This window comes from Festucalex cinctus, chromosome 11 (assembly GCF_051991245.1).
Source record: "Festucalex cinctus isolate MCC-2025b chromosome 11, RoL_Fcin_1.0, whole genome shotgun sequence".
Lineage (NCBI taxonomy): Eukaryota > Metazoa > Chordata > Actinopteri > Syngnathiformes > Syngnathidae > Festucalex > Festucalex cinctus.
In genome coordinates this window covers 9,108,056-9,134,726 of record NC_135421.1, presented here as the reverse complement: position 1 = coordinate 9,134,726, position 26,671 = coordinate 9,108,056, and the positions used below count along the sequence as shown (strand labels likewise).

General features: G+C 42.5%; 1 protein-coding gene across 1 annotated transcript; it reads left to right on the top strand.

Moving 5' to 3' along the window:
- Positions 1-44: 44 nt before the first annotated feature.
- On the top strand, positions 45-25,689 carry rif1 (replication timing regulatory factor 1). Its single transcript, XM_077536268.1, is given in 44 exon segments — positions 45-254; positions 598-637; positions 2,173-2,309; positions 2,399-2,477; positions 2,562-2,658; positions 5,477-5,607; positions 5,682-5,776; positions 6,038-6,227; positions 6,305-6,397; positions 7,468-7,606; positions 7,687-7,838; positions 7,954-8,062; positions 8,443-8,613; positions 8,754-8,864; positions 10,180-10,242; positions 11,030-11,130; positions 11,645-11,731; positions 11,798-11,871; positions 12,152-12,332; positions 12,473-12,580; positions 12,653-12,802; positions 13,890-13,989; positions 14,908-14,925; positions 14,928-15,001; positions 15,003-15,050; positions 15,052-15,096; positions 15,098-15,204; positions 15,279-15,372; positions 15,374-15,456; positions 15,458-15,481; positions 15,574-15,611; positions 15,614-15,666; positions 15,745-15,870; positions 15,945-16,087; positions 16,168-16,260; positions 16,348-16,399; positions 16,539-17,159; positions 17,161-20,226; positions 20,293-20,421; positions 20,511-20,597; positions 20,698-20,813; positions 21,290-21,440; positions 21,521-21,644; positions 25,038-25,689. Coding segments are annotated over 42 exon segments (7,917 nt in total). The 5' UTR covers positions 45-254; positions 598-637; positions 2,173-2,193; the 3' UTR covers positions 25,316-25,689.
- Positions 25,690-26,671: the final 982 nt, after the last annotated feature.

Sequence of the window (26,671 nt, the reverse complement as noted above, 5' to 3'; positions counted from 1 at the left end):
GGGTGGGCGGGATATGACGTAAGTGGGGTCAAAGGTAATTTTGACGTATGCGAGGTGCTTTGGCGCCAGCTATTTCGCGGGGCAACAAACAGGACGAGGACGAGTGAAGGCCGATTGTTGTTTAGCCGAGCAAGTCGACACTTGAGGAATTTTAGACGCCGAGACCTTGAAGCGGTCGGCCGCTTTCTGTGTTCCTTTTCGCGGTGCGTCATTTCTGCGGCTTACGTCGCATCTGGAGCCCGATGTGAGCGAAGGTTCGGTGCTGCATGTGTGGCGTATGTTCCAGTGTTGTGCTGTATAATGTGTTGTGATTTTTTGTATTTTTTTTTTTACTAATTTGGTGTGCATTTGTCTTGTATAAAACACTATATTCGTAAACTATCAGGAATTTTTAGTTGGTTAAGCAGGCGCATGTTTGTTGTGTACTTGCTAGCTGTGCTAACTTGTGCTAGCTAAATAACTTTACGCTAACGTCTGTTAAGTGCGCCAGTTGCCTTCAAATCTTGAAATCCAAATTTCTCACTATGAGGAAAATATCCAATATTAATACATTTGATTTTATTTCAAGCTCATTTTTTTATTTATATTCTTTTACAGGACTGGATACCTCGAAGGGATCTCCACATTGAACTCTGAAGTATGTAATTTATTTCTGATTTTGTGTGCCCCTTAAAATCATTTTTAAGTTTTAAGTTTTAGAGGTTTGTTTGTTTTTAATGTGGTGGCATGTTGTTGATTAGAGTTGTGGACATTTTGTCCATGAGTTAAATCCATTGAGCAGACACCCAACCCTAACAATAACCCTCAGAGTGTTAATTAGTATTACCAGTCTAAACCTAACCTAAACCTAGCCACCCTCAGAGCATGTTGTCAAGTGGGGGTGTAATGTACGGAGCAGGATTGTATCCCGTGACCCCGCACTTTTGGGGTCAACACCTTATAACCGTTACATCACAAGGAAGTACACACCACACATTCTCGGTGCAACTCAACTGAACTGTCACAAAGCGCTTTGCAGAACACAACCCCCCCTCAAACATAACATAAAACATTAACACCAATACAATCCTAGCTCACCAGCGAAGACTGTCCAAAGGTGCCGATTTTTCCTCCGAGCAGAAGGGCTGAGAAAAATGCTGCCTGTTTCCTGGCGCAAAAAACACATCTGCAGGTGCCCGGTAGGGCAATCGGATGGCCCCGACTCTCCCCCATCAGAAATTGTGCCGGTGCAGGCATGCGGCTGAATGAGCTCAACCGCCAGACACCGACACTGTCCCTCGAGGAATATCACGGCCATAACAAGAACAGTTCAGTCCAAAAACTCCATCCATCCAGCTCACCAGCGCAGACTGTCCAGCAGCGCCAACTTCTCCTCCGTGCAGAAAGGGGATGTGAATAATGCTGCCTGTCTCGTGGCGCAAAAAACACAAGCGGTGCAGGTGCCCGGTGGGGAAGTCGGATGGGGCCGATACTCCCCCAACAGAAACCGTGCTAGTGCAGGCATGCCGCTGAATGGGCTCAGCCGCCGGGCACAGACACCGTCCCTCGAGGAATATCACGGCCAAACCGCCGAGAACAGTCCAGTCCAAATCGGGTCCACACAAAAGACGGAACGCCACACGACAAAAAGAAAGACAAAGACGGCTGCTGTAGCTCACAGCGCCGTCAACAAGCAGCCAAGACGAGAGTCGCCAGACACACCGGCGCACGCCATCTTGTCGAAAAAAAAAAAGAAAAGATTCAGAATTGTTACTTGTAGGACTCGCGTGATTAAGGGCCAAATAGTAGGGGTGTGCCAAAAAATCGATTCATAAAAGAATCGAGATTCTCATTTATTAATCGAATCGATATTAATATCCAAAAATCGATTTCATTTAAATTAGAAATGAAGAAGAAGAGGCAGTTGTAGCCCACATGCTGTTTTTGTGGAAAAGGGCACTTGTAATACAAAATTAATAAATGTTTAAACAAAAAAAGACACTTTAATGTCTCTATTTGTCATGTCTTGCAAAGCAGACTAGAGTAGATGACAATGTTGTGCATAGCTGTAAATTGAAGCAGAAATCTTTTGTCAATCAAATAATTTTGAATCGAAAATCATTTGAATCGAGGCATGGCATTACAAAAATGTTTCGGAACCCCTGCGCTTAACTATCACTACTACTTCTAAAGGCCGTTCAGCAGTAAGCAACAATGATGGCGTCAGCGGAGCCTCCAAGCAGCTTCAGCATCGTGCCCTTGCTGGAGTGTCTGGAGGACGGTGCCGCTGGATGCCCCGAACAGACCGATGCCTACCTCACCATCGCCAAGTAGGCCTCGCCCAGTTCTCGTTCATCAAAATTGTTTCCTTTTTGTTGTTTTTTTTTTTTTTAACATACATATATTCATTATTTTGCAGTCGGCTCAGTGGAGATGAAGGCCGGCAGTTTCTTCCTGCAGTCGCAAAGCACTTTTCCCGCTTGGGTAATGCCATCTTGGTGAGTCTTTATTTTGGAGGCGGAACAGTCTCCTTCAACAGCTACACTTGTTAGTGAAACACTGCCACTTGGTGTTTTCTACAGAGTCATGTAAGCAGTCCTCATGCTGAGCTGAGCCAAGCCGCCCTGCAAGCTTTGGGCTTTTGCGTCTACCATTCGCATGTCATCTCTGGAGTGTCCGGTATGCGTGTCTGTGTATTGCCAATGTCAGACTACGCGATTTTTTTGTCTTACACGACAGTTGCGCTGTCACATTATACGACAAATTCGCTCCGTGACGGGGCGTGTAGTCACACTACACGTCTGAACGCGACAAGACACCTGCCGATCATCGCATGTTGTCTTGCCAAGAGAGACGCGTCGGCCACTGTTTGTCGGGGAGGTGGGACCAAAAAAAAAAAAAGAGGCAAGGACAGGGAGTGTTTGCGTGAATGGAGCACGGATGGGACAAGTGTGATGTGAGCGCATTGCTTGCGTTCCCTGCTCCGCAATAGTGTTTAAAATATGATTTAGTAGCCAACACTGTATTTTAATTTATTTAGGCCTATATGCGACGGGGCAATATAGCCGATTTTGTTCATTAATTTGCGGGATGACATCTTGTTTTATTATTTTATCAAACACTGAAATATTATATTGTTTGAGTATTTTTTACTGCTTCATTTATTCATATTTGACTTGTTTTAGTACGGTGCATTGGATAGTCGCTACTCACTCCGAGGGGGGGAAAAAAAACTTTCAAGTGAGAGCGGGTGACAAGGCGACCAGGCCTGGCCCGCGAATATGAAAATGTGATCGTTCCTCACTAAATATGTGCCCATCCCTCCTCATATGCCCAAATCTCTGAAATTATTAGAACAACAGTCACAATATATTTTGATCCTCTATTCACGTCGCCGTTGCCTGACTGGTCGCACGGATGCGTGCTCGCTCCATGCAGGCGCAGTGCTGCAGCGGGGCGTTTTTTTTTTTTGTTTTTTTTGTTTTTTTTCCCCCTCGAGATGCACCTGTCTGGCCCCATCCCATGAAATATCCAGGAGATAAATAAATAAATACATAAACGAATAAATAAACAAATGTATACATAAATAAAAAGAGCTATACAGTGCTGTTCAGTGTGTGATTGACGTTTCGCTCCCTCTCGCTATTGGTCAATGCTGTGGAACCAAACGGACGACGACGTAGGTATGTCACATTATGCGTCAAGACGAGCAAAAATTCTACTTTCGTCGTGATGGTCGTGAACCGTCCCGGACACGTTGAACGTGTCACATTACACGGGCGACGCTACGTCAAGACAACCCCAAATCCTTTACGACATGCCCCGTTTGTCCGCGACACGTCGGTCGGGCTGAAATCGGGCTGTTTTCATGTAGTCTGACATCGGCATAAGTGTGTGTTCTAACCCAAACCACCCCCCCCCCCCCTTTTAATTTTTAAAAATTTTTTTTTTTAATAATTATTAAATCTTTCTCTCAAAAGTCTTAAATCCCGTGTTTGGATAATGTATTAATCTATGATGCAGGCATCAAATTCAAAATGAGTGACCAGGGCTTGACACTGCGACCAATTCACCAGCAAATGTGGCCAACTGTACAGCCTGTCCTGGTGAAAAATTAATCCAGCTGCACGGTGCGAGTCAATGTTTTAATGAGTGGTACAACGGCTCATGTTTGAGCCATGATCTGTATGCATGAAGCGCCATGCTCCGGGTCATACATCCACGGAATGCGCTCCAAAGGCCAACTTCAAAATAAAAACCTTCCAAGTAATACATTGACATCGATGCAAAAAGCACAGTGTGAATATGAACCGCACCAAACCGAGAAAAAAAAATAGTCCGCTTTTGGTCTGGACCAAACATATGGACTTAAGCACGTTTCTGGTCTGAATACACCTTTTAACTTTTGATTTTATTTGATTCGTCTCAAACAAGCACAGCAATAGAAACATTGCAAAGGAAAGAAAAAAAGCACAATATGATAAGATGCAAGTTTGAGAAGGGTCAGAAAGAAGCAAAATGTATCAAGTTAGCCCCCCTTTGCATAATTTAAAATCAGAATCCACAAAGACATACGCAAGTATTTCAATACACTTTAGAAGATTAAAAGGTTTAAGGACAAACCACCTTGTAAAGAAAAATACTCAAACAATCAACACGAATCCTCAACAAAGTTTCTGGACCTTCGTTCTTCATACTATCTGTCTTGCTGCACAAAGCTGAGAACGTGTTGCGAGGGCAGATTAACCTTAATCACAAAACACTGATAACAAGAAAGAGTTAAACAGTCAAAGCTATTATATCATTTTCTACTTTTTTTTTTTTTTTTAATATTTAAAGTTAATGTTTGTAATATGGACAAAATGTAGATGTTAAAATAAAAACATTTGGTTGCCAAATGATTCATTTTGTAACAAAAAAAAAATCTAATCAAATAGGGAGCTGAAAATAGTCAGGCTTGAGTGAATCGTTACTACAAATCCTTTTCTGTTTTTGGTTTGCACGACATCTCAGTGTCATTGGAAGAGTGGTTTATAGAACGAAACCACTGTTCAGATGTTAGAGGTGTCACAAAAGCAAAATTATTAGCATCAAAATATGTTCTGCTTGATACTATTTTTCTCTGGATTTCGTGAGAAGCGGCTGAATTTCTTAAAATGTCCAGCTGCTGATTGCTAAAGAATGTGGGGGGGGGAAGCAGAATTCAAGTTTATTTTTGTTTTTTTCCTGGTGAAAGAAGGGAGTCTATTCTTTTATTTGGTAGATTCAGTGTATATTTGATCTTAAGTAATACATTGCAAAGCTGGCAAATGTTACGGATTATCCATATTTTGTTGTGGAAATCACTGAATGCTAACTTGTTTTGCCTGTGATGTTTTTGATATGTAAAAAAAAAAAAAAACATGGGTTGTTGTTTTGAAAGCTTCGAGACTGTGGTCAGAAATAATTCAACTTAAAAAAATCACTGCACCACTGGTTCTCCGGTACTTGTGTTCAGAAACCTTTACCACAGAAATCCTGTCTGCACTTTGCTCTGTGGTGGCCAAGTCAACGGAGAAGAACACCTGCACCAGAGCCTTATGGGTCATCTCCAAACAGAGCTTCCCTGCCGATATGGTGGGAAAAAAGGTTAGCATGGACACCAACAATGGCTGTTCTTTGTGACCAGGCACTGTACTCATTTTTGTTATTGACCTGCTCAGGTGCCGTCCATATTGAGCACGCTGGCGAGCGTTTGGAGCAAAGGCGAAGTGCAGTCGGTCGTCATGGAACATGAGGCTTTGAATGTAGTCATCAGGTAACTTTAGTGTTCTTCATCTTCATCCGATCTGATTAGAATCAGGGGTGTCTAGCATTTCTGTACTGGGCAGAAACTAACAGTGCGGTGCAGTTTAGGCCTGCCAAGATTAGTCGGGTAGACATGACTACTTTGACGATCAAAATTGTGGGCTATTAATGAGTAGTCGTCGTCTGTTTTTGTTTTGCACTTTCTCGAAACTGCCTTTTCTCGCCTTATCGTGCATGCCTAGTTTTGGTCACAGTTTCCTCGTGCTGGTAGGCTGCTGGAGCAGGTTCCAGTTCAGATGGGCGAATGGGCCGTGTCCTGGGCCAAGCTCGTCATCCCCCTGGTGGTGCACTCGGCCTCCAAGGTGCGCCTGCGGGCGGCGGCTGCCATGGAGATGGGCCTGCCTTTGCTGCTGCAAAAACAGATGGAAGTGGCTGCCATCGTCGAGCCCTTGATGTCCACGGTGGGTGACCGTCCTCTGACGCTTAAAGTTGATCTTCATGATTCTTAGAGATTTTATTTTTTTTTTTGTCTTAACAGAAACTGATTCCAGAGCTACAGAAACTTTTCATGTCCAAAAATGAAATGAATGTCCTCAAGCTCTGGCCATTATTTGTCAAACTTCTAGGGAAGGTACCTTTTTGTTTTATTTATTTATTATTTATTTATTTATTTATTTTTTTAACTCATTCACTTCCAGCCATTTTCACAGAAGCAATCCCGTTCGCTCCCGACTGTTTTACTGGATTTTTGACAGATTTTGCAAGGCCCACAGAATATTGTGTTCAATTGCTATAAAAGCATGGAACCTATCAAAAGAAAGATTAAAGTCTCTTCTTTCATCAGGAAAAAGTATGTTTCTATCCGTTTCCGTTTTGTAGCAATTAGCATTAGAAGAGAGCTAAGTCATCAGTTTTCACAAATCTAAGTAATTTAGCTTTTTTTTCTAGATGGCCCTGGTTGATCTCCTTTGCTCTGCTGCCACCTGCTGGCCGTTTGTGTAATAACTACCATTTCGGCAACCGTTCTTTGGAGTTGAGAGGCTGCATCAAAGCCTTCTGTATGCTCTAGCATAAAAACAAACAAACGTATAAATACGTCTTTGGTACACTTAAACCATAAAAAAAAACATATTTACACATTATTGGAAGCAAATGAGTTAATGATTCATATGAGTCTTAATCTTAAAATACTAAATTTTTTACTTTGATACTTTACTTTCATATAGTACCTTGATACTTATTACTGAAATAATCCATCCATCCATTTTCTTGACTGCTTATTCCTCACAAGGGTCGCGGGGGGTGCTGGCGCCTATCTCAGCTGGCTCTGGGCAGTAGGCGGGGGACACCCTGGACTGGTTGCCAGCCAATCGCAGGGCACACAGAGACGAACAACCATCCACACTCACAAGCACACCTAGGGACAATTCGGAGCGCCCAATGAACCTGCCATGCATGTCTTTGGAATGTGGGGGGAGACCGGAGTACCCGGAGAAGACCCACGCGGGCACGGGGAGAACATGCAAACTCCACTCAGGAAGGCCGGAGCCTGGACTTGAACCGGAGTCCTCAGAACTGGGAGGCAGATGTGCTTACTGAAATGATACTGCGGCAAAAATTTAGAAATAAGTAAAACACAGTGAAATAATAGACAGCCAACTACAAGGATACTAAGTAGAATGCACCTCGTTTGCTCCTCAGCTGCTCCACCGAGGAGGTCCCTTTATCAATTCGTTGCTCAATCTGGAGGAGCTCGGCTTTCGCAGCACCTCACCCACCATCAAGAAAATCGCCTTTATCGCCTGGAAGAGTTTGATTGACAACTTCGCTCTTAATCCAGGTGCGAGTTTCCAACATTTTTTATTTTTTTTCTTGCTCGTTCCTATTGAGCTCCTCTAACTGCAGTGTTGTTTCTCTCAGACATTCTTTGCAGTGCAAAGCGTATGAAGCTTCTCATGCAGCCCCTCATGTCGATCAGTATCCGCACGGAGGCACTGATGCTTACCAAAGTGGAGGTGTGGTGGTACCTAGTAGTCCAACTCGGGCCGAATTTGTCGCCCCACTTTGATCTGGTAGATAAACTTTTTTTTTTTTTTTTTTTTTTTTTCTTCCCCCCCTCCCCTCAAGTCTCCATTTTGCATTTCACTCAATGCTGCTTGAGAAGTTTACTGGTTTCTGTCTCCTCAGGTGTCGCTCCCGTTGCTCCAGTGCACCATTGGACCTGAAGCCACTTTGGCCTCAGCCACCTCTGCCAGAGGTCAAAATGGCATTGCAACACCCAACACATCAAAATGTGGTATGTTCCGAACCAGGCTTTAATGTCAGCAGGAACTTTTAGATTGAGGGGGGAACATACACAATGAAACCTCGAGTTACGAACGTCCATGTAGAAGTACGTGATCAGCATTTGTCGATCAGGTACTTTGTTGCCGGTGACAAAAACAGCTGTTTCTTTGAACTTCCGGCTGCCGTAAGTGCAAATGTCCAAAATGTGGCCACCATTATTTTCCAGCACTGCTTTTAAAACACTCTTGATTTTACCGGTACATCATATGTTGCCACCGAGTTCTTCTTTCACTCCTCCATGACCTTATTGTTGCATCTGCGCTTTATTTGTAATATTAATGTTAAGTTGTTTTATGGTTTTGAACATGGCAGTTTTTTTTCCCCTAACAGGCCCATCGGGCTTCAACAGCCTGACACCCAACACGTCACGACTGAGCCTGAACTCCTCCATGCAACTCTCCTCCTCCGTCAAGTTGCTAGGCCTGGAAATGCTGCTCCACTACTTCTTGGGGCCTGAGGTGGTTGCTACGGCGACCAAGCGCAAGCTGGTTCTTGCTCTCGGTGGGCACTCTACCTTTAGTACTGGAAATGATGAATGTAGTAGTAGCAGCTCCTACACTCTGCTATAAAATATCATTGTGTACAATACAAAATAAAGCTGCTTCTTCTACTTTTGTACAACTACTACTTCTGTGTTCTAGAGCCTTTGAGGCATCCCCTGTTGAATGCTGCTTCCTCCTTTGGCAAGCACGCTGCTGTGCTCATCTCTAGCATCAAAGATGGCTTCAACAACATTGGCAAGGATGCTCCAGGTGTGCTTCACTGTTTGTTGGTAAACCTGTTTTTGACATTTATATTTAAATAATCAACTAATGTCACGCAGTTCTTTGAATTTGGTAAACTTGATCATGGGAATTATCAGAAATGTATACAAATTGAAATTACAGTATAGTAAATTCAAATTGCGTGAGGGGAAAAACAAAAACACCAATAAACAGTCAAATGTAGTAGGGACAAAGAATTTGTAGTCTAATTATGGTTAAACTTGACTACATTTAATGCATTTTTTTTTGGCACTGTGCCTTCCTCAGTTATAAAACCAAAACTAATTGGCGACCCCCACAAATGTTTGTAATTAAAGGCCTCAAAAGGAACCCCGGCTGTCATGACAAGTTTGCTTTATATTATTTATTTGGTTGTTAAATTTTGTAACCTACTCTTATTTACTCTTCTTCCTCTGAATGTTAACTACTTTTTGTTGATGCTTATGTGTTGTCTTGCACATTGAGTTGCCTTGTGTATGAAATGTGCTATACAAATACACTTGCCTTGCCTTGTTACTAACATAACTATGAGATTAATTTTTCAAAAATAATTTCCATTTTAATACATTTTGTAGAAACATTATTTAGACGTACGCCTCCATTGTTATTTACGTCGCAAAGCATTCCGTGCGTAGCGACATAGAATGGCGTTGATTCTCTGCCGAGCAATGTGAAACGTCTAACAAGAAAGCAAGGTAAACCTTGTAGCGTTCCAAAAGAAACAACGTGCGATTGGGTGAGTCACGGTCCCCTGCGCGGTCCTCTCGTCATTCAACAGACGCATTCGAGAGTTTTGATCGCCCTTTTAGGAACAAAACGGAGTCTTACCTTGTTTTCTTGATAGATGTTTCACATTGCTTGACAGAGAACCAACGCCATTCTATGTCCCTACGCACAGAATGTGTTGCGACGTAAATAACAATAGCGGCGTACGTCTAAATAAAGTTTCTAGAAAATGTATTGAACTGGAAATTATTTTTGAAAAATGAATCTCGTAGTTATGTTAATAACAACCACATAAATAATATAGAGCAAACTTGTCATGTGAGCCGGGGTTCCTTTTAAAGTTGGTTTGCAGTGAAACTGCAAAAAAAAAAAAAAAGTCATACTTGTATTAAAACCCAAATTACCTTCTCTCTTCCTGGTCACGTTTAGTGAATAAGAGGTTTTAAATTGAAGCGGTGTTTACAGGTTTTAAATTTGCCATCCTATAGGATGGATCAAGCTAAATTGCCAGTTTTTTGTTTTTTTTCATAAATTGCCATGTATTCTAAATGTTGTCTGACTTTCGATATTTTGACAGATGCCCTCTTGGCGCTTTTATGGGATCATCTTTTACATTATGTCACGCTGACCATCGAGTCCGGTAAGTTCTTTGTAGAAAGTATTTAGTATTTACAGCCAGAGGAAATTGTAATGTGTACATTAGGACTGGCCAATAATTCAATATCAGTATGTATCATGATAGAGACATGATCGATATCCATACAAAATGATCAATGTGTTTGGTTTAAAATAAATAAATCAGAAGACCCCGTCACGTTCCATGTTGTCGACACTATGGCTTTGGATTGATACCAAAATTACAAGCACATCATTTTATTTTAAACGGGTGAATAAAAAAAATTCACTTTACGTGATACACGTTTCATCCAAATCGCCTATCCTTATTTTTATTCTCTCCATTCAGCCATTCATTTCCAAAGGAATTTAAAAAAAAAAAAGAAAAGAAAAAAAGAAACAGCCCGTATTGTAACGTTACACTTGTGGCCCTAGCATTTTGCTACTGACTTTCTACACCATCTACACCTCTGTGGTTTGATGTATTTATTAATGCTGTTGTGGCCCCCACATTAAGAGGAGGGTTCTTAAAGCCGTAGTTCCCTCCCACGTGGTGCCACATAGATCACTCCTGAATGGGTCCGGGTTTGAGACTATTATGGAGGCAGATAGAAAGACCCATACCCTTTGCCTCCTTCCCGACTCACTGCCACCGTCATCAGTTTAAGTCTGAGCGTTCAGTTGTTTGGGCCTCTTCTCTTTGATGAGAAACAACCACTGAGGGCTTCTTGCCCAGTGATGTTGATGGCTCTTCATCACTTATGTGACTCTGTAGTAGGAGTTTCTGTTTGCTGATGGTTTTATGTGTGCAGGAAGTAAGAAGGACCGACATGGTAGTGAAGTTCTGACCCTCACCCTTCAAGCCCTCCAGACCCTTGTCCGCTCAGAAGCTCTTCCTGCAGACAAAGTGCTGGTAGGAGTGTCATCTTTTCTTACTTTATGAAATGGTCTTTCAAAGCAAAGTTGGCAAACCTAAGTTAGATGAACATTTGGTGAGGTATGTCGTGTAATTCTATTACAAAAAAAAAAAAAAAACTAGCAGGGAGTGACGTGCAGATTGTTTTGTGTCGTGATGGTGGGGGGTGATGCTGATGAAGCACTGGGCAAGCAATGAAAAAAACAAAACAAGAAGACCAAATGTGTGTGTTTGCGCGCTCCATACAGGGTAATTGTACCATCCTAGGTTGAACTTGGCTCCTCCCTGACACAAAAAGCTACAACAGTCAATGTATTGAATCAACATCCTTCTTTGAAACCAATTACTACTTTTCCATTTACTCCATCTTGTCAAATTTGCATTACAGAAAGTGCCCCTAATTATGCGTAGATTCTGTAAATAGGAGATCTGCGGGGAAAAAATTGGAATAATGTGTAGATATTAATAGCAAATAACCAGGTACTCACTGCTTTTACCTCGTTTCCTTCAGGTTCTCTTTGAGAGCACCGTTAAAGGCCTTTCTCCGCGCGTCCTTGGCTCTGCCTCTTACCAAGTGGGCAAGATGGATGTGCTGAATGTGAGCGTAAGGCACAATTCTTTACTAATGCCATCTTGGGGACGACTGACCCTTGTTTCTTTCTAGGGAACGCCAGCACTCTTCCTCATTCTGCTCCTGTTTGACAGCAACATGCTGACGGCCTACATCGAAGATGCCAGGTTAGTTCAGCGTCCTTCTTTTAAATGGTCATTTAATCTTTTGTTTCAGCACCAAATTGCAATTTAGCAATATGCCATTGTCAGATTTTGCTGCATACCTCATTCCACAAACATAATCAGAATGTCATGTTTAGACTAGAGGTCACATGTAACATATTATTGTCAAGAAGTGTTTACGCTTGACTTCTCCTTTAATCAGGATCTCCTAGTGCAGACAAATTGGCTGAGTGTAGGAAGTATATCTTACTCCCTTAACATTTGTTGTTCTTTTTGTGTGCAGGTTTTATCAGTGCCTCCAGACACTGGTGAGCTGCAGCCTGTCGGGCCCCACCTCCCCGTTAGCGTTCGCCGAGGCAGTGCTTGGCACCATAGACCGCAATGCTGCCTCCATGCACAGCAAGGAGCACCTGTTGAGGATGTGGAGCGTCGTGGTCGCCCCACTCACAGACACAATCACACAGGTACACTGGGGGGGGGGCCTTCAAGATCCCCCTTTATCAGTTTTTTTTATTTTTCATTTTTGTTCCAATACATTTTGTAAGTTACTATGAGTGATAAGTGTTGGTTTCAAATTCTGAACTTGTTTTAAATCTTGATGCAGTCTAATGAAGTCAACCAAGGGGACGCCTTGGAGCACAACTTCAGCGCGATGCACTCAGCCCTGATGTTCCCCGTCACTCACCTGCTGAGTGGCTCGCCTCAGCAGCAGGTTTGCATTTGCAAACGATAATGTATCGAAGTCTACGTTGAGGATGCCGTAAAGTTAGACTCTGGTTTACAGGCGGCCCAGAAGTCCATGCTGTCTACTTGGTCCAAACTGTACAAGGTGTTCGCTCGCTGTTCGGCTCTGGTAGTTACTGCTGAGGAGAACATCTGCTGTGAGGAGCTCTGTTTCAAAATGGCCGCCACGCTGGATCGAAATGCCCTCACAGTAAGAACATTGTAGTCCACTTTTTTTTTTTTTTTTTTAACACAAATAAGTATACAAATAAGAAAGCAAATAAAATGTGTTGATGTAATTTAATTGAATAACAATGAAAAGCTCAACCACGACCATATAATCACTGTGCAACAAAAACCCTAACTTATGTTTAAAAAAAAAAAAAATGAAAAATGCAAGTCTGTCGGTCTTACGGTCCAGGATGTCTGTGCCAAGGTTGAGTTATGGTGCTTGATGTGTTTCCCCCCATTGGGAAGGATTGATTTGGGTATGTTGTTCCCCGTGAAAGGTGCATTGCGAAGTTTGACCATTATTTATTTATTTATTTATGTTTTTATTTTTTAATTTGTCTGCCACCTTTGGCCTAAAGTGTAACTGCAGTCTCTGGGTCAAGCTTGGGTACGTGCGCTTGAATAAACTTGTTTTTTTTTTTTTTTTTTTCCCCTCCAATTTCCATCCCAATTGTGTTGTACACTAGTAACCCAACACTACATGTCCGTGGGGAGCATGATGTCACCCTCCACCACTCCCCACATCCAAGAAACTGTGGCGTGTTTTCACTGAACATGCCATACTTCTTCAGTGTTCTTTATACTCCTCTGGGCATTGGTGGAACATGCATCATGTCGAACAGCGGTGCCCAAGTCCGATCCTTGTTTGCCAACTGTTGACAGTGATAGAAGGGAGACTTTGTCATGGCAGCCGTAGCAAAACTCACTTGACTTATAAGTATACATTTGAAAAGGTATCACAAACTGCATCTATACCAAAGATTGTGTTATGATAGTTATCAGAAGCGTGTGTGTGTGTGTGTCATTAATGGGGGGGGGGGGGGGGGGGGGGGAAATACAGCACCTGACGAGGTTGTCGTGTCACGTCAACAGCCACAGCTGACTGAGCTATCCAGGTGTTGGCCTTACTCATAAACATTGAAAACTTTTTTTTTTTTTTTTTGGCAATGACAGGCTCAAAACACAGACAAAATATACCCATGATTTAAAATAATTGTTTTTAAAGCCCATGCCTAAGTATTTCTGTGTATACCTTGCGTGTTAACAACCAATGTTTGTCGTTTGAGGTTCCATCCACGCTGACAGCGTTTGCCTGCATCCTTCAAGTCATGGTAGAATGTGTGGACTTTTCACCCTACCCGTACACAGTTCCAGCAGAACTCAAGTGTAAGTCCACTTATTGCTAGACTTGATCAGGATTTTTGATCGGTGAGTTAATTTAACTGATCAGAGAACTAATCACCAGATGACACAAATTTCAATTAGCTGTTAATTACCTGTATATAACCTTGTACTGTGGTTCTGAATATCAACAAACATTTTCAAAGTATTTTGCCCATTTTTGACCATCTTGCCATTCCCCAAGCAAGGAAAGGGAGAAAGTGACTTGAATATGAATTATTTGTTGACAGTTGAACAGAAGTTAGAACCTAATTTTTTAATAGCAGTGTAGTATTATACCACAAAGAAAAGTGGTTAGTGGTGCAACGGATCACAAAAAGTCGCGGTTGGATCGATTGTTTTTCGGATCAGCAACTAAAAAAAAGACACAAGAAAACCTTTCAAAGTAAAATGTCTACTAAGGCTATTTGCATTGTCATCAATGTAAACAAACTTTATTTTGAAGTTAGCCTGAGCGTAAGCGGTGTTGCGTTGTATGTTTCAACTTCCTTGACGTGTTTGAATGGTGTCCACTGTAAATGCGCACTTTGTCCTCCCCCCGTCGTTGCACCACTAAAAGGTTGCATACACGCGAATTGATAGGTAGCGCAAAATTCTTATCAGTGGCAGTCAAAGTGAATTTGTGGCAGCGCAGTACAGATAAATGTACATGTGGGCAACACCATGGCTGCAGTGTCGCAGTTCGCAAGTCCGAATAATAACGTCATGGGTCAGATCGGTGATTTACAGCTATAGGGCAGATTGCAAAATATGCAAAATATTGTCCAATCTGATATAGTTGATCAGATCATTGGAAAGTGTACTTGTATCATCTTTGGAGAAATTTTAGTTTGCACTTTTTTTTCATGTACTAAGAAAACTGGCTCCTCTCCAACATCCAAACTCAACTTCCTCTTCCTGCAGCTCCTCACACTCCAATGAACTGACTAGGAAGAGAAGCAAGGCCCTTGGCAACTTGTCCACCTTCAGTCTCTGCTGGTCCATGTGTCTGGATGTTTTACCTGGCAGGGGAGGATGTTCCATCAGAAACCACAGGCGCTGCGCTGGCTCTCTGTCTTGTCCTCCCTCTTCACCAACCTGGTGCTAGCCAACCGCTGTCAAGGAGCTTTGTACCTCCCTCATTCCGCTCTCGTTGGGCCTGTACAAGCAAACAACCTGCGAGCCACCCAGATTTACGACCGCAGATTCTCGCCAAAGTGGGTTCTCCATTGTCTTACCTGTACGTGGATAGGTAGCATTAACGGTTTGCCCCCCCCCCCCCCCCCCCCCCGCAGGATGGAGAAGCTTCTGGCTGAGATCTTCGTCTGCATTCAGAGTCGCTCCATGTTGGCCAGTGACAGTGACCTCCTGGCTCTGCTTTCACCGTTGCCTCTGTATGCTATTCCCACACAAGAACAAGCAGCACCGCACAGCTGTCATCCATTTCTGGAATGCCACCTTCGCTAACGCAGTTGTCTGATCTACCCGATGAGCTCAGGTGAAAACCACCACACTCCTATTGTTATCTGTCAATCAAAAACTATACGTTACAGGTAAACTGCAATTTGTGTTTAAACGGTTTCTTTACAGACCAGTTCTTAGCCAAGTGAAGCAAAAGACTCCCATCATACTCCTGGCTTTGAGGTAGTCAGTGTAGCAGACGAGCTCAGTGGACCTTATTCCGTGAGTTGTCCCTGAATATTTACAGTTTTTACCCTTCCCTCCTGTTGTTACACTTATACCTGTGGTTTGTTTCTTCAGAGCGAGAGTTCCCAATTGGAAACAAAACTCTGTGGTGTGCCAGTTGTCCCTACTGGGAAGAGGGACTCGTTGCTGCTAGAAAGGCTGAACAGAGGGACCAAAGTACCTCCAGACCTGTTTCTGCAAGTCCTTAATCAAGTCTGAAGTTGTCAAGCTCGTTGTCCCTCGTTTTATTATTACCAATGCAATCCATCTGGCAGACAAAAGCTGGATTTTGGCTCCCCCAAGTTCCTCACAGGGAAGTACTGGACGAGGAGGCATCTGTTGACTTTGTATTCATTCCACCTGAAACTAAGGAGAGGGTTTTAACAGAACACCAGAAGGAGGTTAAAAGGACTAAAAGGTACTGTTGTCATTATTCTATTTCATGTGTCATGCCAATTCATTAAGTAATTTTTTGTAATTCAATATACTGTTTCATAGGGTTGACATACCTGCAATGTACAACAACTTAGATGCCTCTATGGATACTACAGTTTTCACGCAGTACTCGCAGAGCCAAGAGACTCTCTGTAAGTGATAAATTTAATGTTCGACATGAAACAAGCAAGTGTTTCAAAAAGTGTTAAGAGTAATACTTGTCCAAAAATATTTCTATAGGAGCAAATTACCAAATGAAGAAGCTGACAAAAGTGCCACAGAAGCTTCAGCTGAGGTAAATACATATTCAAACAATAAAGACATGTATTGTATCTTTTTTTTCTTTTTAACACATTTTTCTTTGATTAAAATGTCAAATTGATTTAAAGGACCTTTAAACTAGACAATCTTGTCATTGGAATGTTTAGTTACAGATACCCCAAGAGACGAATGAAGTTGCTGACATTCACCCAAAGGAGACTCAAGACTTTTCAAGCCCCAAAGCCTTGGAAAATGAGCCAACGAAGGAGGAGCCTGAAATTATACCCGAGTCAATTGATGTTTCCATAGAAGAAGGGGTCACAGACAATGGCAGAGTAGAAAATATGGACACGCAAGCTGAAAAAAACATCAGTCCTAATGTGTCAAGCTCTTCAGATTTAGTTTCTGGAACACCCCAGAAGTCCGGTGGTAGTAGCCGCCGTCAATCCTTCATTACACTGGAGAAATATATTGAAGGAAAGCCTGCGAGCCCCAGTAATGCATCCTTGTTCACAGATCCCCTCGTGAAGACCTCCGATAGCCAGGACTCAAACACCCCCACTCCAAAGGCTTCCCAAAAACCCACTGATGAAAATTCCCAGCTCTCGTCACAGGCACTGTCAAAGTGTCCAGTGAGGGACCACCAAGAGTCGCCGCAAAGCCCCAAAATAGACCGTGAGCGGAAGGTTGAGCCTCTAAGGCTGACTGAAAGGCTTACGAGTAATGAAACGGAAGCTGATGATGTCATCCCCGACACGCAGACTGAAAATGTCATGGAGAAAACCACGGTGATTTGTGATTTCCACATCAGAGGATGTGGGAAGCTCAGATCTAGAGAGGTATTCTCAAGAGACTGGGGAAGATTCTCAGTTGTCCGAGATTTTGAGTTCTCCGGTTGAGCGGAAACATCGTAAGCAAGCTAAACAAAATCTCCTGCGAGAAAGTCCAGTTGATTCAAAGACACCCCAGAACAGACCCAATACGAGAAGCAAGGTAGCCAGTGAAGAGGAGAATAGCAGAATACGACTGAGGTCTCAGCGTGACAACAGTTTCTCAAGGAAAACCAAGTCTCCAGTTCCATCACACAATAAGGTCAAACTTTACAACAGTTCAGGGAATTTCCTCACTGTAGCTGAAAACAAAAGGAGAAGACCCAGGTCGCAAGAATCGCGCGAAAGAGACCTGCTTTCTGAATCTGAAAGGCAGTCACCGCTAAAGCGTGGCCGACGTCAAAAGTCTTTGCCAGAGACCAAGGAGGAAGATCGTAAAGTGCCCAATCAAACTGACCTAAAATCAGACACCCAGTCTGATGCTAAAAGCCAGTCACAGCAAACGTGCTGCAACAAATTGTTAATGGAGTCCAATGAGGATGTTCTGAACAAGCCAAAGCCCGTATCCAAGACAGCGTCCAGTTTGCTGCAATCAGGAACTTCCTCTAATTTAGAAAGCCAGCCATGGCGAAAGCAAGGTCGAGCTACCAAATCCATAATGGAGCTTAAAGAGGAAATTTTTAGGTGTCTAGAGAGCTCTGAGAAACTGTCCAGTCAAGCGGACATGTATCCAGACACTCGGGCTGATTCCAGAGGCAACTCACAGGAAAATGACAGCCAGCCTACCAATTGTTTACAGGACTCCAAAGTGGGTGATTTTACACCTGACTCAGTGTCTGAAATAACGTCCATTCAACTAGATGCCAATCAGTCAGACACTCAGGCTGATTCTGAAAGCCAGTCACAGCAAAATTGTGGCCAACATTCCAGTTCTCTATTGGAGTCTAAAGAGAAGGGTCTTAATATGTCTGAGAACATTTCCAGTCAAATCGACTTACAGTCACCCTCTCAGGCAGATCAAGAATCAGAGGGACATGACCCGCCTGCCAAATTCTTATTAGAGCCTAAAGAGGAGGATGTTGTGAATCCAGAGATCATTTTTATGAAAGAATCCTGTCAAGTTGACTTGCAATCAGACACTCAGTATGATACTGAAAGTCTAACAGAGCGGAGGAGTACCAGAACTTCCAAACGGTTATCAGACTCTGAGGAGGGTCTTAATCTGCAACCAGTGCCTAGTCAGACAGACTCACAATTGGATACTGGGTGTGATTCTGGCAGCCAGGGACAGCTAAAACATGGCCGATTTTCAAAAACACGGAGGCGGATTTTGAAGGGAAGTAATTCCCAGACACAGGTTTTGTCCAAACCTGAAGAATCCAGCCAAACTGTCTTGAATAAGCCACTTGAGCACACAAAAAAAGATGACAAGTCGGGTTCTCAAATAGCCTATCTCTCACCTGAAACTGATTTCCAGTTGCAAGAAATTGAACTTGTGGAACAGAGCAAAAAACAAGATTCTCAGATGAATGCCTCTTTAACTAGTGACATGATCCAAGAAGAAATAAGCACACCAGGCTGCATTCTTAGCAATCAGGAGGAGGTAACAAAAGAGGAGCCTGAATCTAAATTTAGTCAAGAGTCCCAAGAGATTACGCCGACATCCACTGATAGTCCGCCTCTGCCCCGGCGAGGACGCAGTAAAGCATCTGCAGAAGATAAGACTGAAACAAAGGCCTTGTCCAGAATGCAGAATATTTCTCAATCTCAAGAAAGCAGTCCAGTAGAGGCCAGAGAAGGAGGTAGGACAAGAAGGAGCAAGGTACATGAGAATCAGTCAAAGTCCAGCACCACTCCCACTCCTGAAAGCCCCCAGTCTTTAGATGTTGCTGGACCCACAGAGTCTTCTCAAGGCAAGAAATCAAAACGAAGCTCTTCCAAAGCATTAACAGCCAGCAAATTTGAATCTGAATCCTCAGAGGCCCAAGAAAAGCGTTCCCTGCCGACAAAGAGACAAAAATCACAAGGGACATCACTAACTCCCATCACCAGTAAGTCTGACAACGTGGACATTATGGTTGAAAAGAAGAACTCTGTTGATCCAGAAATTCTTGAACCCGCTCAAGTACAAGAGGATTCCACACAACGCCAAGATCCAACAGTTTCTGAACCCCCGCAGTTGTCTCACAACTGCCAAATGGATGTCACCAATGCTGAAGTACTGGAGCCTGTTCTAGAAAAACCTGAAATTGCGACGAACCGGCTCTCTCTCAACTCAGCACCGAAAAGGAGGAAGTGCAGCTGGCAACGCATCTCTCGAACAAAATCAAGATGTGCTTCTTCACAAGAGGGTGACACATCTGAAACGTTGGTATCGGAAGGGACGGTTACTGAGCAGAGTCAGAAGGGTTTGTCTTCACAGGCTTTTGCTGCGGCTACACAAGACCTTGAGGAGGTGAAAGAGAAGCTGCAGGACTCAGAGTCCTCACCAGAGGCAACTACACCTATCGTAGTGGGACTGACAAATCAGTGTGATTCCGTCAATGAAGCAGACACAGTTGTTCCAGTGGAGGAAACTCAGACTTCCGTTCTTGGACAACAGCAAGAAGATTGTTCAAGTATCATGGATGAGCTTTCAAAGACGACAGAGCATTCAGCAGCCAATGTTCAGAAGACTTCACACCAGGTCTTAGAAGACATTATGCCTCTACGTGAGGATGTTGAAGAGGATGAGCTAACTTTAAGGAAATGCCAAGATGAAGAAAGATCCCAGACGTCAAACACGGATGATCATCTAGAAGATGCTCAAAGTGATATTTGTACCACTGTATCGACAATGAGCACCATCTCCCAAGATTCTCCGGCAAAGCTGAAAGACCTGGAGGATGAGTTGATGCCAGACCTGGTCCAGAGTCCAAGCGGTAACAAGACAAAAGGAATCTGGTCGCCATCAGCCTCGCCCTCAACCAGCATCCTCAAAAAATGCCAGAAGAGACCTCTGGAGGAGGAGACACCCTCGCCTCTCATCAAGGTTGGTGACCTTTTGATCAACTGGAATCAACTTGATTTTCTGTAACTGAGCCGTCTTTCTTTGCAGTCCAGGCGTGTGTCGTTTGCTAATCCCATTCAACACCAGGAGACGGCGGACAACATTGATCGCCGTAGTCCTGCTCTCCGAACGAGCTCCCCCAGAAGAGCCAAAGTCGACAACTTGCCCCAGCCCAAAGTACGAATGTTGCCAACTAGCCCAGTGTTCTTCAAAGTGTTTTCTGTATGGAATTTATTTTTCTGACTTTCCACAACCACCTGTTTTAGTTTGTAACAACACCAACAAAGGGTGCGCTGGCCATTAGTCCCAGGAATCTTCACAGTCCAAATTTCAGGAGCTCCAAGAAATGTCTGGTACGTACACCAATTGAGAACCAGTGGCACATTTTTATCTGGGAGACCAACAGTTGTCCTAGTCAGCTTCACAGTGAACATTTTGCAATTTTTCCCCAAGATTTCAGAGATGAGTCAGGAGCCTCGGCCTGTTTCCAAAAACTGCATATATCCCGCCCTGGTCGGGTGCAGTGCACCTGTCGAAGCGGTACTGCCTCAGATCTCGGCCAGCATTTGGTGAGTACAGATGAGTTGGGGGAAAATGTCATTGCAATGACTCAATGAATCTGCTTGGCTATTTGTAACAGAAAATAAGGTTGGCTTTCCACAAATGCGCATTTCCCGAACAGTATTTATCTTTGTCTTTTACACAAATCCCGGTCCTTGTAAAAGGCATTTTGAGCCCTCTATTGCATTAGCATTTTTTTTTCCCATTAAAACCCTGACGTATATGATCTGACACATGCAGTGCACGGATAATCCATTTGAGGGCAGTATCACCCAGGTGATGGTTTTTCCTAACCTTGCACTCGCAAGATGAATTCTCACAGCATTTGTGAGTTCACAAACCCCGAAGAACACATCTTGTACCGCTCCCGTTGATTTCCACCGCAGTGGTTCGGACCAATCACAGAGTGACATTTCACATTACAAAAACGATGAATGTCTTGAGTCTCATCTGGAACTTTGTTGCCTCGTTGTCATCTTGGCAGGTCCCGCGGTCTAGGGCAGCTCGTGCGAGCGCGCAACATCAAAACGGTGGGCGACCTCAGTGCTCTGACTCCCAACGAAATCAAGATGCTCCCCATTCACTCGCCCAAGATTTCCAATGTCAAGAAAGCCCTCAAGTCCTACGAGCAGCACGTATGTGGAGCCCTTTCCGCCTTCTTTTCACCCACTAGAGGTCACTTGTGTGTGTTGACGCTTGACCGATGCCTCCCCAGCGGAAAGGCAGAGGTGTCGATGAGCTGAAGAGTTTTGTGGAGACGGAAAGGATGACTTCAGAGGCGGAGGACACCTGCCTAACGGCGAATCAGGATGAAGAGGAGAAACCTGCTGACGTGTTGGGTATGTGTATGCGGCCCATTAAGTCTGTGGTGTCACACTCCCCTGCCCCCCCCCCCCCCCCCCACCCCCCAACCCCCCTTTTCCCTCAGAGAGCCTTTATGAAGTTGAAACCAAATGAATGTTTAATCTTATCATATTATACTGTTTACACAACTAATTGATGGATTACTAGTTTTGAAATCACAAGTCAACGTGAATTGTTTGTTAAATTCTTGTTGAAGTTACTGTAAAAGGGATTTTATTTTTTTAAGATCTCAGCATTATTTTTTATTACACACCAATTTTGGTATAGATTTTTAGCAAGAATCATGGAAGTTGGCCTGCATGATTTGCTTTCGTGGGCCACAAAATGTATACCAACACACATTTCCACATGACACAGCACAAAATACAATCCCTGAGGCCCCAGGTTAGCCCACTGGGTCCCCAGACTTGTGAAAATAACATCAGATAAAATAAGTATGATGAAGAGGGTAATGTAATGCTTCAGTTTGAAAATGAATAATGAAAATGCACGAGGCATTAGTTTTATAGTATTTACAGGCAAGGCAAGTTTATTTGTATAGCACATTTCATACACAAGGAAACTCAATGTGCTTTACACAAGGAAAGACAACACATAAGTATCAAGAAACGGTTAACATTCAGAGGAAGAAAAATAAATGAAAATAGGTTACAAATTTTACTAAAAAGAACACACAATAACAATCTTAAAAAAACACTTAATTAAAGCCGTTTAAAAGACCCTAATCAAAGGTATCTGAAAAAAGCAAAGTTTTTAACCTGGATTTAAAAGCATTTACACTCGGGGCTGACTTCACTTCTGTTGGCAGCCTATTCCATCTGTGTGCAGCATAATAGCTAAATGCAGCTTCACCATGTTTGCTTCGAACTCTGGATTCCACTAGTTGACCTAAGTCTGTAGATCTCAGAGCCCTGCTGGGTTTGTACTCAATCAGCATTTCTTGGATATATTCAGGACCCAAACCATTTAGTGATTTATAGACGAGTAGCAGAACTTTAAAATCGATTCTACAGCTGACAGGGAGCCAGTGTAAATCCTTAAGTACTGGAGTAATATGTTCTGATCTTTTTTGTTTTGGTCAGAACTCGAGCTGCAGCGTTCTGAATGAGCTGCAATTGTCTCATGTTCTTTTGAGAGAGTCCAGTCAGAAGACCGTTAGAGTAATCTAGTCTGCTGGAGATAAAAGCATGGATAAGCTTCTCTTGGTCTGCTTGAAGCATGCAGTCCTTCAGTCTGGATATGTTTTTCAGCTGGTAAAAGGCTGTTTTAGTGATGAATTTAATATGATTGCTGAAGGTCAGGTCTGAGTCTATTAGTACCCCAAAATTTCGAACTTGGTCTTTAGTTTCTAAAGACAGTGACTCAAGCTGTTTTTTAACAGCAATCCTCTTTTCTTTATTGCCGAAAACAATGAGCTCCGTTTTGTTTTCGTTCAGCTGAAGGAAATTTTGGTTCATCCAGTTGTTAATTTGCTCTAGAGAATGACACAATACGTTAATAGAACTGCTGTCATTTGGGGACATTGATAAATACAGTTGTCATCTGCATAACTATGATAGTCAACATTGGCGTTCTGAAGCATTTGACCCAAAGGTAACATATACAGACTGAACAACAGGGGTCCAAGGACTGACCCTTGAGGGACCCCACATGTCATGGCCTTTCGATCAGATTCAAATTTTCCAATGGTCACAAAGTAACTCCTTTCCTCCAAATAGGACCTGAACCATTTAAGGACTGTTCCATTTAACCCCACCCAAGTTTCCAGCCTGTCTAACAGTATATTATGATTAATCGTGTCAAATGCTGCACTGAGGTCCAACAAGACGAGCACTGATACCTTCCCTGCATCAGTGCTCAATCTTTTTCGTTCAGTACTTTAATCAGAGCTGTTTCTGTACTGTGATGTCGGAAACCTGACTGGAATTTATCCAAAAGTCAGTTTAAGCTCAAGAATTTGCTGAGTTGATTTAAAAAACACTTTTTTTCAACTATTTTGGTTACGAAGGGAAGGTTTGCTATTGGTCTATAATTTGCTCGCAGGGAGACATCCATTGTTCTCTTTTTTAGAATGGGCTTGACGGTGGCTACTTTCAGAGATTTAGGAAGCTCACCTGATTGAAGTGAGCAATTAATTATTTGTTGTAAATCAATCTGAACAGATTTCACAATGGTTTTGAAAAAGCCAGATGGTATTGAGTCAAGACAGCTGGTGGAAGGTTTCAATTGCTGAACCAAGTCTACTACAGTATTTTGATCCACTGAGTCAAATTCTGTCATGGTAATTAAATTATTCCTAGGTGATTTTAAGTGCTGCATCATTTTATTTTGCTGGTTTGTAACAATGTTTGACCTGATGGCTTGTACCTTTTCACTAAAGTAGCATGCAAATTCATTGCATTTATCTGTTGAGAGGAGTTCTGGTGCTGTTTGATTTGGGGGATTTGTGAGTTTGTCAACCACTGCAAATAGAGTGCGTGTATTGTTGAGGTTCCTACTAATAATTTCAGAAAAGTGTTGTTGTCTGGCTATTACTAACTCTTGGTTAAAATGACAAAGACATTGTCTGTAAAGGTCAAAATGAACTTGGAGTTTAGTTTTTCTCCTTTTTCGCTCTGCTTTTCTGCATTTAGATTTCAAAGTCATTATGTTGGTAGTACACCTCCAAGGTGTTTTAGTTCGGGATGAAATGGTCTTAGTTTTAATAGGAGCAACAGCATCCAAAACATTCGAGATTTTTGAGGTGAATTCATCCAGAAGTTCATCAACAGGTTATGTTATACTTGACAAAAAGAATAGTGTTGACGTAAGGCTATGATCATAGGAATGAGTAGTAGAGTTTTAGTAATTGAAATTGATTTTTCAAATCTATAATTGTTTTATTAATCATGATTTTTCCTGTAATCGTCCGGCCCTACTTTACATTAGGTTAAGAAAGGTGATACAATTGTAACTGCCGAGGCAAACGTCTTAAATATCTACCCAACAGAAATATCACAGAAGGTATGTATACTGAAATGATTATTCTTAATAAATGTACTTAGTCAGTGTGAAATGGAAGCCTGTTTAGTTAAACATATTATTCTGTTACATGACTGGCAGCCGGTGTATACGCAGGTGAAATGGCCCTTTTGCCATCTAGTGGAATAGCATCTAATTGTTCTGCCCATCTATTCATAAAAAATAAATAAATAAATAGGCTTTAATTAAAAAAAAAAAAAATACCGAGTCTTTGGTATTTGAAACAAATTGTGGTAATACAACAAAAATGAGTACCGGTAAAAGGAATAAAGCTTGACCGCCCCGAAGGTGAAAGTACATGTATTGATGACTATTTATTTATTTTTTTCCCCCCAACATGTTTGCAGCCACAGAGTTGACAGAAGAGCCTGCTCCTGCCAAGCTGGAGGAAGAGCCGCCGAAGGTGGCACCGGACTCAAGTGCGTCCGGAGCACCGGGGGACCCGCCGGGAGGTCCCGAGGATCTCCTGGCCCGACTGGATGCCCTCAACTGTGCCATGACTCCGACCCATCTGAGGGACCGCTCGCCTCAGCAGCTGTTCGACGTCCATGAGCACCTGTCGCTTCTGATGAGGCGGGTCATGTGTGAGATGCAGAGTCGCCTCACTACCGTCAGCACACCATGAACTGACCTTTCAACCCGTTGAAGCTTTTTGAGCACAACCTAAAATTGTACAAAAGTGTGATCATTTGGATGATTTTATTCTCTGCTTTTAAAACGCTGAATTACATCATTAGAAGCGCAAACCCACCAACATGAATTGTGACACAAATTGCATCCATATTCCATTCTTGTACATACACCTTATTTCCCACATGCCTGTTTGTAGAATGTTTACAATGTGTATATTATGTAGAAACACTTTAGATTGTTTTTGTTTGTTTTAATGTGTCAAGATTGTTTTTGTTCGTTTTGTAACATGCACATAATAGTCTGCACATGGTTTTATTTGTACCTTTTTAAGTACTTCAAATAAAAAGATTTGAAGAAAGTGTTGAACTGACTTTTTGATTAGCATATTAATAAAACCTGTACTCTTGTAGGAAATTTTTAAGTAACATTTTACACGTTAAGTGAACACATTAACTTGTTTATGGTATACCCCTTGAGGTTTGAGGGAACAGGAAGGTGTCTACAATACAATACTGCCACCTATAGGCATTTTGAAGGTATTGCTGGAATTAAGTTTAGGGGTTGTAGTTGGTGTTACTAGTTGAATCACACCATTATTTTTCCAGTCACAGCAAGTTTTATCAAGCAATCTTAAAAAAAAGATTTCAAGTTTTAGTGTCACACCGATTTACATGTGTATTTAAAACTAACTTCGCCGTAAGTATTTCACCAGAGCACTTTTGTTTTAAAGAAAGGGGGGACTAAGTAAGAGGTTGTGTCCAAAAGTGTAGGTTCCCTTTGATTCCGTTTATAAAAATATGTATGATTAATTAAAGGTGTAAGCTCTAAAAACACACATCTGCATTTAATTTGCTCTTCCCTTTTCATGACTTTACAATAGGCGTTTTTCCACCGCTGGAACTTTTGGAGAACTTTTCAGTTTATCTTGGTAAAATTCAGTTTGGGCGTTTTTCCACCAACAACAATTACCAGGGTAATTCAATTTCCCAGGGGGCATCCATCTCGGCAGCAGGGTCTTGCTGAGCCAGGCAGGAACTTTGAGGGGGCGGGCTGCAATGACCATGGCTGATTGGTCAAATTTGGGGGCGTTGTTTTTACATCACCTGGACTCAATCAAACTCATTTGAATTAATTACCGAGAACTCGAAGACGCTGTGGAAACACAATTCTAAATTCCATGCTGAACTTATTGTTTAGATAGCTACACTGTTTTCTATTTTCTTTGGCTCTAGGTAGGTGTAAGGGATTTCCAGACCTTCGTTTCTGCGGTTGATTATGATTGACCTCACCACTTTTCATTGTGTGCTTTCATCTCATGTAATGAGACCTTGGGGACCTTTGGTTTTCA